The 15,390-nt window shown below is 41.7% G+C and overlaps 1 protein-coding gene across 3 annotated transcripts in view; it reads left to right on the top strand.

Annotated features, from left to right (window-relative positions):
* Positions 1-15,390, top strand: part of LYN (LYN proto-oncogene, Src family tyrosine kinase) — a 68,688-nt gene that overhangs the window by 5,954 nt on the left and 47,344 nt on the right. For all 3 annotated transcript variants that reach the window (XM_008056744.1, XM_008056736.1, XM_008056752.1), the window contains 2 exons: positions 947-1,096; positions 2,184-2,336. In XM_008056744.1, coding sequence (XP_008054935.1) covers positions 947-1,096; positions 2,184-2,336 — 303 coding nt within the window. The remainder of the gene's footprint in view (positions 1-946; positions 1,097-2,183; positions 2,337-15,390) is intronic.

Genomic DNA, 15,390 nt, shown 5'->3' with positions numbered 1-15,390 from the left:
TAAGGCCTTGTGAAAACACTATTTAGGAAGTTATTTTTAGAAACAATTCTAGAATTACAAAAAAAAAAAGGATGTAGTACGTTCTGGTAGTAAAAATTTTATAGCTCGAGAGCAAATCACAAACTCAAATTATTAGTTTTGCTACTGTAAATAACATAGAAAGTAGGTACATGATTATGGCCAGTTTTTACCATGATTTATGTTTGCCAGGCCTCTTGTATTGTTATTTAGAGTAAATTCTGAAGGAAAAAAAATTTTTTTTGAGTCAAGATCTCACTCTGTCACCCAGGCTGGAGTGCAATGATATGATCATGGCTCACCGCAGCCTCAACCTCCTGGGCTCAGGCAATCCTTCCACCTTACCCCTCCCAAGGAGCTGTTACTACAAGTGCACGTCACCATGTCCAGCTAATTTTTTTTTTTTTTTTTGAAAAGATGAGGTTTCACTATGTTGTCCAGGCTGGTCTTATACTCCTGGACTCAGGCAACCCTCCCACCTCAGCATCCCAAAGAAGTGGGATTACAGACGTGAGCCACTGTGCCTGGCCATAAATCCAGAAAATTTAAGAAAAAGAAAATCAAAGTAACATTTATTTATTTATTTGAACTAGGAAAGGTAGATTTATTAAAGGAAAGATATGTTGTGAAGAACACAGTGGACGGGACAACAGGGAGAGGGTCTGCTGGCTGCTGCCCCAAGCAACGTTTACATTCAGCTAAATAACAATTTTTAAAACTATTCTGAAGAAAATGGGACGCTGGCAAAGCTGCACAGCAAACAAAAGGCTAGCTTCGTTTGTCAAGTCGAATTTGACAGGACTTTAAACATGGCGCACTGTATACATATTTAATTTACATTTTGCATATTTTAAATGGCAAAATGTGTACTTCAGTGTTGTGTAATACAGATTTTGTCCAATACAAGCCTTCACTTTTCCCTCCACAGGAAGCTTCTCTCTGTCTGTCAGAGATTATGACCCTGTGCACGGTGATGTTATTAAGCACTACAAAATTAGAAGTCTGGACAATGGAGGTTATTACATCTCTCCACGAATCACTTTCCCCTGTATCAGTGACATGATTAAGCATTACCAAAGTAAGTAAAAACAGAAGGTGAGACAAGACAGAATATGTTCATCATGATATGTATAAGGGGTCAAACACTCTTTATATTAACATTTTTGACATATCGCATTTCCTTTGGATAAAGTTGGTAGGTGATTTTCTATAACTGATTCTAAATTAATCTGTAGTGAAATATGCAAAGTTAAGAGTTGATCTTTGTGAATAATTATTCTAGTCCTTCTCACCTACTCCATGCTGTTTGACATTCAATGTTTCAAAATCACCAAGAGAAAAATAGATATTGTGTTTGCATAGCGCCTACTTTTGCAATGCATCCAATTATCTGGACTAGGAATGCAGATTTACAGGACCGTGTCTTTGTGTATAGGTGTGTTTGTATAAAAGTGATATGTACTTTCGGTGAAATAACAGTTTCACAATAACACAATTGTGTCAGAAATAACACCACCACCACCTCTGAAATATTTTGAAGTGGCAGGTCATTGTTCCTCTATCTCCTGGTGAAGCCTGGACCAGTGACCTCTGGGTTCATTCCCTTTGTGACTGAGGTTGGTGGCGTGGTTTTTGTGCTGCTCCTTCTTTGACCTTTTCAAAGGAAATGCACATTATAGGTTTGCCTGGCTCACGGAAGATGGAGTGAGCAAGGTGTCTCCAATGTTGAAGACTCCTCCCTCCCTCTGTCCTCCTCACTTGTACATGCATCAGGCACCCGTGTGGAGGGCTGGGGTGATCTGGTTCTGTTCTGGTGACATGACCAAGTCCCCACTGTGGTGCTCTGTGGAGCTGATGTGGGCTCAGTGATCTGAAATCACATTTTATTAAGTGTGTCGGCCTGTCAGCCTTTGATGGTCTGTTGGCTTTGTTTTTTTTTGTATGTTAACTGTGCTTATGAATAAAATCGAGTATGCTTCAAATTGTCTTTTCTTATAAAGATTTCAAAAGTCACCATGAAGGGATGAATACTCCCCATAAGCATTTTCATTTTGTATACTGTGGCAGGTTGGATGTTATAAGACTAACAGTCCAACTTTTTTTGTAGATACTGGTAAAATACAGAGTATTGTGTTTCTTAACCTCTGTTTTCCCTTCCAAATTAGAGCAATCAGATGGCTTATGCAGAAGATTGGAGAAGGCTTGTATCAGTCCCAAGCCACAAAAGCCATGGGATAAAGACGCCTGGGAGATCCCCCGGGAGTCCATTAAATTGGTGAAAAGGCTTGGTGCTGGACAGTTTGGGGAAGTCTGGATGGGTAAGTTTCTGACCCTGGGGTCCATGTCTACTCTGGAGGCAATGATGGAGAAGTAAGGGCTTGAGACGATTTCTGTCATCTTCTGAGCCAGACAGTTGTGTCCACATGGGACTGGAAACCTGCCCACAAAATTATTTGCTTTGACTTGTGCTCTTCCTTGTGACTTGGTAATTCCCTTAAAGTTTATAAAGAAGGAGGCAATAGTAAATTTATCTTGGTCATTTTGTCTGCTCCATCAGGATTCTCTCATCATCAGATTTTCTGGATGCACCTTTTCAGTGCAGGAAATTTGCTACCATCTCAGGGAAAGGTACCCTTGGGGTAGGACCCACTCGCTTAACAGAAAGACCCACATTTATTATAATTTGAGGGTCACCAAGAAAGTTTCTAACAGTGCTCCTCTCATCATTAATGAATCATTCCTTAAAACTGGGAGCTGTGGCTCACACCTGTAATCCAAGCACTTTGGGAGGCGGAGATGAGAGGATTTTCTAAGCCCATGGGTTCGACACCAGCCTGGGCAACTTGGAGAGACTTCGTCTCTACAATAAATTTTAAAAAAATTAGCTGGGCATGGTGGCGCACACCTGTAGTTCCAGCTCTTTGGAAGGCTGAGGTGGAAGGATCGCCTGAGCCCAGTAGGTCGAGGCTGCAGTGGTCATGAATGTGCCACCGCACTCCAGTCTGGGTGACAGACCGAGACTGGTACTCAAAAAAAAAAAAAAGAATAATTCCTTAACGTAAATATTGCCTTCTTGGACTGGCAAGAAATACATGCATACAAATTATAACAACGCCTTTCTAGAGGGGATCTTTTTATAGTGGATGTGAATTTTGTTTGTGAGAATTTTCCTTAATGTTTATTTTTTTCCACAAAAAAAGCATAACATTTTCCTTTTTTGAGTCAAGAGTTCACTGTATCACCCAGGCTGGTACGATTCGGGCTCACCGCAGCCTCGACCTCCTAGGCTCAGGCAGTCCTTCTGCCTCAACCTCCCGAGTAACTGGGACTACAGGTGTATGCCACCACGCCTGGCTAATTTGAGAAAAAAATTTTTTTAGAGACAGTATCTTGCTATGTTGCCCAGGCTGGTCTCAAACTCCCGGTTTCAAGTAATTCTCCCACCGTGGCCTCCCAAAGTGCTGGGATTACAGGCATGAGCCACTGTCCTTGGCATAACATTCTGTTTATGGTTCTAATTGAAAATGCACTTGCTTCTGGAAAGGGTAGCATGTTAGGTTACATGCATCTGAGTGGATCATTTTCTCTGTGCCAGCTTTGTTAAGTGAAAGCAAATGTGATTTCTAAATAGAAGGGCAGACGACTTCTAAAAACTCTCCAGCTCCAGTGGAGCAGAAACTAAAGGCTTCCAGCCTGCTGCAGGTAATCTGTAAAGGAGAGACTTTTCTTCTCAAATCTTGGCCCCTGGGATCACAACCTTGCCTACCTTCTCCTGTAGCCGATGTATCTTTTAAAAATGGCAGATACTGAGCCGTCCTGTAATTCATCCTTACTGTGCTGCCAGTGAACATATTTACAGAATTCAGGTAAACTGTGATTACGCAACACCACATTCTCTGCTCTGGCTGGCATATTTCAGAAGCGGTTGGCAGTGCATATCTGCCACTCTATTTTAATTTCAGTCAGCAGATTTGTGGGTGCAAGTACTCTAGATCAGGTGTCCAACCTTTCGACTTCCCTGGACTGCATCGAGAAATCTTTTGGCTTCCCTGGGCCACATCAAGTAAAGAGGAATTGTCTTGGGCCACACATAAATTACATAATACAGTTAGTGCATAGACACAATAAGGCTTTTAAAATATTTTTGATTATAAAGTTTAGAACAATAAGAACAATATAAAAATACAGGAAAAAATAGAAATACAGAAAAAAATTTAGAAAATTTGGCCTCTTATTTGTAAAACTAATTTATCAGTGTCTGGTTCAATGGAAGTGGTTACAATTTTTAGTGAGTTCTCAAGGTGCTCATTAGAAATGTTCGTTCGAATTTTGCTCTTTGCTTCATAATTGAAAACAGCTGCTCACAAATGTATGCACTGCCAAAAAGCAATTTCATGAATAAGGCGTGATTATGAAATCACAAATGGAACTACTCATGGGGTCATGAAGAAGATAAATGCTAAAAAACTCATGATGTTAGAATATTTTGTGGGGCCGTATTACTAGCTGACCCGGGCCGGGTTGGGCATGCCCGCTCTGGATGTTGGGTCTTCTCCCACACACACTGTTACCTAAGTCAGACCATCACCCCCCTCATTTCTTTATCTGCTTTTTTTCTTTAAATTAACATGAAATTCACATGACATAAAATTAATCATTGTAAAACAAAAACAATTCAGTGGCATTTAATATGATCAGTATTGTATAACCACCACCTTTATCTAGTTCCAAAAGGTTTTCATCACCCCAAAAGGACACAATATACCCATTAATGGTTCCCTATTCCTTCCACCCCTCAGCCCCAGGCATTTCTACTTTATGTTTTTAAGTTTATTTTTTAATTAATTAATTAATTTTTTTGAGTTGGAGTCTGACTCTGTCGCCCGGACTGGAGTGCAGTAGCTGCTCCCGGCCACCGCAGCCTCGACCTGCTGGGCTCCGGCGATCCTTCCACCTCAGCCTTCCAAGTAGCCGGAATTACAGGCATGTGCTACCATGCCCAGCTGATTTTTTGATTTATTGTAGAGATGAGGTCTCACTGCCCAGGCGGGTCTCGAACCCGCAGGCTCAGGCAATCCACTCACCTCAGCCTCCCAAAGGCGTGGGATTATAGGCTGAGCCACCAAGCCCGGCTTTATTTTTTAATTTTTATTTGTATTTTTTTAGAGATAGGCTCTCCCTCTCTTGTACAGGCTAAAGTATAATGGCATGATTATAGCTCACTATAGCCTCAAACTCCTGGGTATATAAGTGATCCTCCATGCCTGGCTAATTTTTTATCTTATTTTATTTTTATGTGGAGACAGGATTTTGCTGTGTTGCCAGGCTGGTCTTAAACTCCTGGCCTCATGTAATCCTCCCACCTCAGCCTCCCAAAGTGCTAGGATTACAGGCATGAGACACGATCCACTTTCCATCTGTATGAATTTTACCAGTCTAGGTACCTCCTGTAAGTGGAATCATGCAATATATGTTCTGTTGTGTCTGGCTTATTTTGCTTATAATGTTCCTAAAGTTCATCCATGTTGTAGAATGTATCAGAATTTTATTCCTTTTTTATGACCCAGTAATATTCCATTTTATGACCACAGTTTGTTAATCTCCTTACCCATGGATGGATGTTTCAGTTGTTTCTACCTTTAGGCTGTTATGAATAATGCTGCTATGAATGTTCATGTAAAAATTATTGTATGGGTGTGTATTTTCATTTCTCTTGGGTATATACCTAGGAGTATAGTTGTGGAGGCATGTGATAAGTTTATGTTGAATTTTCTGAAGAACCGCAAAACTGTCATCTGCTCATTTTTTAAAAAGTCACTTGCCTTATTTTTTTTCCTCCAAGGCATTTGTATTTATTTCTTGATATTTGTATATTTTTCTAAATCCACAGACTAGGGACAGGAATAGTATAATGAACAGTGTATACCCTTTACCTCGATTTACCAGTTATTAATATTTGCTCTATTTGTTTCATCATGTATATATATATATATATATAATATATTATATATATATATGCACACATAAATGCACAAAGATATTATTGTTGAACCACTTGAGAGTAAGTTGCAGACATGATGATTCTTCACCCCTAAATACTTAAGCACATGTCTCCTCAGATCAGGACCATTATTTTACTTAATACAATGGTCATAGGCAGAAAATTTAACATTGGTACATACTGTTTTCTAATATAGAGTCAATGATCTAATTTCTCCAGTTGTTCCAATGTCTGTGTGGCTACTCCTCCCCAACCTAGGGTCACATATCTATGCTCAGTTGACATGTCTTTAATCTCCTTGAGTCTGGACCAGTTTCCCCTGCATACCTTCATCTTTCATGACACTGAGATTTTATAGAACATAGGTCAGTTGTTTTACAGAGTTTTCCACGGTTTCTGATATTTCTCATGATTTGGCTCAGGTTGTGCCTTTGTTAATGGTATCTAGGTACCCAAAGCAGGGCATCCATCGGGGACATAATATCAGTTGATCCAATTCTTGCTGATATTCTGTGTGATCTTGTTGAAGGTGATTCTTTTCGATTGATAAGTAATCTGTGGAAAGCTTCTCTAAGACTGTGTAAAAAAAAAAAAAAACTTTCCCCAGAAGGTTTCAGCATGATCTGCTCATTTCAGATTCTCTTCTCTCTCAGAAACCATCACTTCTCTGTGACGCTCTGGACCTTACTGTCCTCCCACACCCCTTACACACGTCTGTTCTGACCCCACTGACTCACGTCAAGAACCAGGGACTTCTGCCTTCTGTCCCTGGCTTCCTCTTTCAAGGCTTGTCTCTTCACTGACAGTATTAGTATTGGCAGGAAGAACATGACCCTGATCACGTTTAATTGTACCCTTAGTCCATCTGAGTGCGCTTTCCTCTGCTTACTTACCATGACTTTGAGTGGGGAGATGGAGAAGGGAGAAGGAAGGAGGAGAGAAAACAGAATATGAGCGACAGCGTCTGCCGGCTCCGTCCTAGGTGCATTTTCGTTGGTGTTCTCACATGCTCGTTGCAGGAACACCGTGAGCGTTTACCATCATTTGATAAATGCGAACACTGAGAATCAGATAACTAACTTGCAAGGCGGCGAGAGCGTCAGGCTGCTGACATCAGAGAGCCCTGGGGTCAGTGGCTTGCTAAGCTGTTTACAAGCAAATCTGATTTCTCTAGCCTCAGTTCCTGTATCAATGAAACAGGCAAACCGCTGTCTCATCTCTTGTTGAAATGAAAAAATGAGATCGTGGACCCGAAGTGTTTCCCATAGAGTTTGACTCTGTGTGCTTTGTTTTTATTATTATTTCCACTCGTCTGTCACTAGTCCCTGGAAGCTATATTTTGATAGATTTCCCCCTCCCCGGTTTTAATCATAAGATGAAGCTATAGATACTCCAACTAGACCTTCCTGTGGATATTGGCTGGTGAAGGAATCGCGTATCTGTCATAAAGAGAAACATAGAGGGAGCTTCACCAGGGTGTAGTCACTTACCCTAAAACAGCAGCCCTGCCTGTAGAGTGATGGTTTGGAGTTTTGTTCCAACCTCCCCCAGTTCATCTGGGAAACAAGAATAAAGGCAGCCGGGCTTTGGGAGGCCAAGGCTAGTGAATTGCCTGAGCCCCCGGGTTCGAGACTCCCCCCCCCCCTGCGGCAACTTGGTGAGACCTCATCTCTACAATAAATCAAAAATCAGCCGGGCGTGGTAGCACACGCCTGCAGTTCTGGCTACTTGGAAGGCTGAGGCAGAAGGATCACCGGAGCCCAGCAGGTCGAGGCCGCAGTAGCCAGGAGCATGCCACTGCTCTCCAGTCTGGACAACAGAGTGAGACTCCAACTCAAAAATTAAAAAATAAAAAGAAGAAAAAACAGTATGCGTAGAACTGCATATGTTTGCACCTGAGTGATAAGTAACAGTGAACCAAGCACATTCAAACCCAAATGCTTGAATGAACTGTATGCACGTGAATTGTCTCAGTGACACTGTTTTTATGAAATGCAGTTGCTGCCAGGTTGGAGGCGTGGCATCGGAAATGCTGCTGCCAGCTGTGTTGTCAGCATACCTTCCAGGGGAAGCCTGGTGAGGGCGGGGCAGGAAGTCCAGAGCCAGGTAGCAGTGGGGCACACACCCATGCGGCTCTGCTCGCAGCTCCCATTCTGTCCCGAGGCACAAACCTGTGCTGCAGTTGCGCGCCCAGAGCTCAAGCACATTAGTCTTTCAAAAACCTCTTTGCTTGTAATTCCAGATACCCTAAATCCCTCTGCTCCTTCCTCACCCTTTCCTGTTCATGGTCTTCCCCTGGGTTACATGCTACATGTTCACACTTTGCCTTTAGAGAATTTTACTGAGTGTGTATCCAGGGAGTGCCTTGGAGAAACTGAGGTTTAGTAGAGAAGACAATGGGGCATTAGAAAATACAGAATTGTGGGCCAGGTGCAGTGGCTCAAGCTATAATCCCAGCATTTTGAGAGGCCGAGGCGAGAGGATTGCCTGAGCCCGCGGGTTCGAGACCAGCCTAGGTAACTTGGTGAGACCTCGTCTCTACAGTAAATCAAAAAATTAGCCGGGCATGGTAGCACGCTCCTGTAGTTCCAGCTACTTGGAAGGCTGAGGCGGAAGGATCGTCGGAGCCCAGCAGGTCGAGGCTGCATGGCCGGGAGTGTGCCACTGTACTCCAGCCTGTGCGACAGAGTGAGATTCCAATTACGGAAAAAAACAAAAACAAAAACAGAAAATACAGAACTGTTCTATCCAGAGTGTTACTTTTTATTTAAACTGTCTGAAAGAAGGTAGAAATCTTGTGATGATACATCGCTTGGATAGATTTGCTTATAATGTTTTCTAAAACTGTGGTAAAATACACATGACATAAAATCTACACTTTAGTCATTTTAAAGTGTACAGCTCGGTTGCATTAAGTACATTTACTTGTACAACCAATCTCCAGAATCTCTTTCCATCTTATGAACTGAGAGACTTTCTGCCCTTTAAACACCAACTCCCTGTTCACTCCCCCCAGATCATGGCAACCATTCTGCTTTGTGTCTCTCTGAATTTGACTGTGTTAAGCGCCTCAAAAAATTGGAATCATGCAGTATTTGTCTTTTTTTGTGATTGGCTTATTTCACTTACCATAAAGTCTCCGAGATTCATCCATGTTGTAGCATATGTCAGAATTTTCTTCCTTTTTAAGGCCAAATAATGTTCCCTTATATGTATGTATCATAGTATGTTTATCTGTTGATCTGTGAATGAACAATTGGGTATGAATGTGGGTGTACAAATATCTCTTAGAGCTGCTGCTTTCAGTTCTTTTTGGTCTACACCCAGAAGTGGGATTGCTGGATCCTGTAATACTTATATTTTTAATTTTTTGCAGAACTGCCATACTGTTTTCCATAGTGACTACACCATTTTACATTCCCATTGACAGTGTACAAGTGCGACACTTTCTCCACATGTTCACCAACACTTGCTATTTTCTGTTTTTTGGACTTGTGTTTCTTTTCATAGGTCATTTTAATGAAGGTGAGGTAGTATCTCATTGTGGTTTTGATTTGCATTTTCCTAATGATTAGTGATGTTGAATATCTTTTCATGTGCTATGTATCTTCTTTGGAAAAAACATATGTTCAGGTCCTTTTCCAATTTTTAAAACATGTTTTTTTTTTAAATTTACTAATAATGTTTTAAAAGAGAAAGGCAGTAGAGCCTCATCTGAAATGGGGGTTTAATAGAACCTAACTTGTAGAAATGGTGTGAAGGGCCGGGCTCGGTGGCTCAGCCTGTCATCCCACGCCTTTGGGAGGCTGAGGTGAGTGGATTGCCTGAGCCCGCGGGTTCGAGACCTGCCTGGGCAGGCGAGACCTCATCTCTACAATAAATAAAAAAATTAGCCGGGCGTGGTAGCATGCGCCTGTAATTCCGGCTACTCGGAAGGCTGAGGCGGAAGGATCACTGGAGCCCAGCAGGTCAAGGCTGCGGTGGCTGGGAGTGGCCACTGCACTCCAGTCCGGGCGACAGAGTGAGACTCCAACTCAAAAAAAAAAAAAGAAATGGTGTGAAGGTTTAATAAAATGATGCAGGTACACGCTTAGTCCAGTTGACCGCATGCAAACCACTGCTATTATCAAATACTTAATATAATAAAGAAAATATGATCACATTAATGCAAAGTCTATATAAAAGAGAGGAAAGAAATTACCCAGGCTTTCCTCACTGAACAAAAGTTGTGTGTGTTTCTTTGTTGTTTTTTTTTTACTAATTTTAAAATTTTGAGATATTTGTGGATTCACATGTGGTTGTGAGAACTAATACAGACATGAAAACACATAAACATGAATGTTTATAGCAGCATAATTTGCAATAGCCAAAAAGTGTAAAGCCCAAATGTCCTTCAGACGATGAGTGAGAAATAAAATGTGCTCTCTTTGTACAACAGCAAATGCAGCAGTACCCAAAATGAGGAACTCACATAGGTGGTAACATACAAGACTCTTGGAAACACCAGGCTAAATAGAAAAGTCAGTCACAAAGGAGCACACGCTATACGATTCAATTCATTTAAAATATACAGAACAGGCAAATTTGTAGAGAAAGAAAGATGAGTGGTAATTGCCAGGAGCTGGGAGATTGGAGGATAGTGAGTGACTGCTGAGTGTAATTTCTTTTTGAGGTGATAACAACGATCTAAAATTGACTGTGGAGATGAATATACAAAAAAACAGATAAACTTTATACTTTGAGTGGGAAAATCCGTGGTATATGAATTCTATTCCAATAAAGCTGTCATATTTTTAAAAGAAATAATACAGAGAGACCCCATGTTTTATTTACTCAGTTTCCCCTAATGATAACATTTTGCAAAGCTGTAGTACAATATCACTACCAGGATATTAGCATTCAGAGCTTTTCTCTTTCTAGTCTTGTGTTCAAAGGAGGAAAAAAGGAAGGAAAGAAGGAAAGGAAGTGGGGGTGGAGGAACCAGGGAAAGAAGAGAAAAGAAAAAAAATAGAAAATTTTGACCCGGCGTGTTTTGTTGATAGTGTCTGTGAGTTTGGCTGCCAGCCAAGGAGCTCCTTCTTGGCTATTGAAATAATTTTCAGGCTGGGTGCGGTGGCTCACGTCTATAATCCCAGCACTTTGGGAGGCCGAGGTAAGAGGGTTGCCTGAGCCCATGGGTTCGAGACCAGCCTGGGCAACTTGGCGAGACCTCATCTCTACAATAACTCAAAAAAATTAGGTGGGCATGGTGGCACATGCCTGTAGTTCCATCTACTTGGAAGGCTGAGGCGGAAGGATCGCGTAAGCCCAGCAAGTCGAGACTGCAGTGCCCGTGAGCATGCCATTGAACTCCAGCCTGATGACAGAGTGAGACTCCAACTCAAAAAAAAGAGAAAGAAAGAAAGAAAGAATGTTTACATGTTGCATACATTTAGCAGAGGAATACTGGGCATGAAAGCAAGAGTAGTAAATGGTTTGCAATGTTATGAATCAGAGGTTGAAGGATGTCACCTCTCCCATTGTGTGTTTGTGAGCTCATTCTGATGGTCCAAGACCTGATATAATAAGGTCTGTGCAACTTAAAAAAACTGTCAGAATTTGTTTTTTATTTCTCAAAGAATATGCAGTCTAGGCTTTCTCATTGACAGAAAAATACAGCCAATTAAACTTAGTCACCGTTAACCGAGTAAGTTAATATTTTGCTAAATACAAGCAATTGTTCATAGGCTACCAGTTACATGTTATGGTCTGAATCTTCTTGGTCTGAAGTACAGTGAATAAATACTAGGAAGTGACCTATCCTTTAGGGGAAAGGGGTGGATGAGGATTAAAGAAAGAGGTGTCCCTGTCTCCAGCTGTTTCCTCTTGTTTGTGTGATCCTTGTGACATCTGACTTGGGTGACATGCTTCCTCTGTGGATTGTCTATTCCCAGGGAACCGACTGAACAGTGAGGCTAAAGTTAATGTTTCCTCTTACCGCTTAACCTATGAAGAGATTTTCTGGAGAAAGAAAACTTATTTTAAATGGAATTTTGCTCGATAAATTCTCATTTGCGCCAACTGCATTGAAAATTCACCCACCATCTTCCAATACCTACTGCATGCATTTTTTTAAAACCACCCACCATTTTGTGATGTTTGCGCACTTTTTAGCAAGCCAGTCACAGCCGGAATTGCATCTCTCTTATACTTTTTAAATCATTTTTCTTCAGAATTGACAATCCAAATTTTTATGACTATTGGAACCTCCAAACTACCAGGGACTATCTTGGTAAAGTATAATCTTATCCTTAATGCTGAATAGACATCATACCTTTAGTGCAGGAGTGAAAACCACCCTATTGGTTATACATCCCAGCCCAAAGCGGTCATTTTGCAGGAACTCCTGCCATTCCCGAGCTGTGTGTGACACAGCATTTCAAGCTCCTCGTCAGCGTTTTTAATACCTGCAGCTGCAGTGTTTCCTAATAACTTCTCCCTCACCCTTAGAAGGCAGGTTTTTTCTTTATCCTTTACTCTCATTTTTCTATTTTATAAGATTCTCAATGAGTTCCATTGTTTTCATGATGACAAAAGGGAAAGGGTTCCCTTTCATTAACTTTTATTACTATATAATCTAACAGGCAGAAGACAGTATCCAATTTCACAAATCATTGCAAAGTGAAAACCCGTGTGATGACCCCTGCGATCATACGGCAGAAGCCTCCCTCCCCTCTGACCCACAGCCCTGCCTCTCCCCCAGAGACAACTGCTATTCTAACCGTCCTGATAACTTCCTAGTTTTTCTTTGTCATTTTACTACTTTCGTACATGTGGATATATACAGTGTGTGAGTTTCATCCACGTTTGGGGGGTATGGCTGCTGTTCATTTTTCTTCATTGCATGTAGTGCTGTGTCGTGTGTGTATTCAAGGTGTCCAACAGTTATCCATTCACTTCACCGTGGACTGATGAAATGGAAGTTGTTCCCAGGTCTTGGACGCTGTGAACAATGTGCTGTGCACATTTTTGAGGTGGCACCAGGGTGTGTGAGATTCTCTGGGGTGAAGAGGCGTGGGTTGACTGAGTCGTAAGGTATATGAATCTTCAGCTCCACTAAGCACTGCTAACTTATTTTCCAGAGCGCTGGCCCCCGTTGAGATTATCACCAGCAATGCATGCACGTTCCCACGTCCCCTTTCCTGACCAACAGAGTTGTGTCTAGATGTGGAATGTGGGCACAGGCAGTGTGCAGTTACTTGAAAGGAGGTGCTCTCTCAGCGTCTCTGTTGGGCCCCTCAGGGTGTTGTTACAAATGCTTTGCAATTGAATTGCAGTGATGCTCAGAAAAGAATACAGAAAAGAGCCTAGGGGAGCTGCCCCTTGTCCCTCCCAAGGGGCAGGTACTCATCAGCCCTTGATATTGTCAGACTTTTAAAATTTTTGTCCAGCTCAGTAGTGGTTTCTCCTTATGGCTTTATTTTCATTTCTCCGATTACTGATAAGATTGAGGAACTTCCACGTGTGTATTGCTCGTGTAGATTTTTTTCTTTTTGAAATGCTCACTGGATGCAGTGGCTGAAGCCTGTAATCCCAGCACTCTGGGAGGCTGAGGTGGGAGGATTGCTTGAGCCCACAAGTTTGAGACCAGTCTAGCCAACATAGTGAGACCTAGTCTCTACAAAAAAAATTTAAAAATTAGCCAGGCATATTGGCACGTGCCTATAGTCCCCAGTTACTTGGGAGGCTGAGGTGAAAGGATCTCCTGAGCCCAGGAGGTCAAGACTGTGGTGAGCTGTGATCATGCCACCGCACTCCAGTCTGGGCAACAGAGTGAGGCCCCAACTCAGACAAAAAAAGAAAAAAGAAATGGTCATCCAAGGCTTTGACTTTTTTTCTATATTTCTTATTGAGTTGTAAGAATTCTTTACATATTCTGGATGCTAGTAACCCTATATGCACCACAGAGAGTGCATTTTCTTGCTGTGTTTTGCCACAGACCTACTCATATAATTGAGGACCTATTTATCAACTTAATAAAAACTATAACGGACTCTTCTTGATTTAGAGGTAGTATCAAGGAGCTTTTGTTGGTGGGGTTTACTTTAAAATAACTCTTAAGCTCTATAGAAAAGATCCATATTGCTTGTAAATATGCATTTAGATTCATTTAATATATTCTTGATTCTAGGAGTTTTTTTTTTTGAGTTGAAGTCTCACTCTGTTGCCCAGGCTGGAGTGCAGTGGCATGCTCACAGCCACCACAGCCTTAACTTCCTGGGCTCACGTGATCCTTGCACCTCAGCCTTCCAAGTAGCTAGCACTACAAGCACGTGCTACCATGCTGGGCTTATTTTTTGAATTATTGTAGAGACGGCCATGTTGCCCAAGCGGGTCTCGAACTCCTGGACTCAGGCAATCCTCTCCCCTCGGCCTCCCAAAGTGCTGGGATTACAGGCGTGAGCCATTGTGCCCGGCTTCTATTATTGTTGTTATTATTTAGAGACAGGGTTTTACTCTGTTGCTCAGACTGGAGTGTGGTGGCCCAATCATAACTCACTGTAGCCTTGCAGTCCTGGGTTCAAGGAATCTTCCCACTTCGGTCTCCCAAGTAGCTGGGAACACAGGCACATACTACCATGCCTGGCTAATTTGTCTTTTTAATTTTTAATTTTGTAGAGATAAGGGCTTGTTATGTTGCCTAGGCTAGTCTTCAACTCCTGGGCTCAATCAATCCTCCTGCCTTGGCCTTCCAAATTGCTCGGATTACAGAGTTGAGCCACCATATTCGGCTAGCTGTGGCTTTTGAAAAGAACCTAGGAAAGTGTTTTTGTCAGCTTTCTTTTACTGTCTTCTCCATATGTTCTACTTATTTTATACTGCATTCTTCATTTTTTTTTAATTTAAAGATGTGGGATACAATTCAGGGTTACGTATACAAATGTTCATTATGGAGGTAGCCTTGTTGATGGATGAGGTGAGCCCCTCCCTCCCCTGGCAGTTTCCCTCAACTGCCAATCCCACCCCTCCTCCTCTGGCAGTTTCCCACTACCCCTTTCTTATAATATTATGATAATGAGGATTGCTCAAGGTCCACTTATGAGTGAGAACATAATGGTACTCTGTTCTTTGTTTCTGTGATAGATCACTGAGTATGATAGACTCTAAATCCATCCAAGTTGCTGCGAAGTCCATTTTTCTACAGGGCACTGCAAGCTCCTACTAATTGTAAATCAAAGTGGAATACCGAAGAAAATATTTAATTAGAGAAATCAGAGAAACCATTTGCTAGGGTTGAATGTTCGCTGTAAACTAATTTTTTTCTTGCCCGTTTGAAGGTTTGGAAATAGAAATGCAATTTCTTTTCTTTTTAAAAATAATTATTTTTATAT

This window comes from Carlito syrichta, unplaced genomic scaffold (assembly GCF_000164805.1).
Source record: "Carlito syrichta isolate Samal-C Ts95f unplaced genomic scaffold, Tarsius_syrichta-2.0.1 Scaffold85402, whole genome shotgun sequence".
Taxonomy (NCBI): domain Eukaryota; kingdom Metazoa; phylum Chordata; class Mammalia; order Primates; family Tarsiidae; genus Carlito; species Carlito syrichta.
Note: the sequence above shows the minus strand (reverse complement) of the source record. Positions and strands in the feature narration are given on the sequence as shown.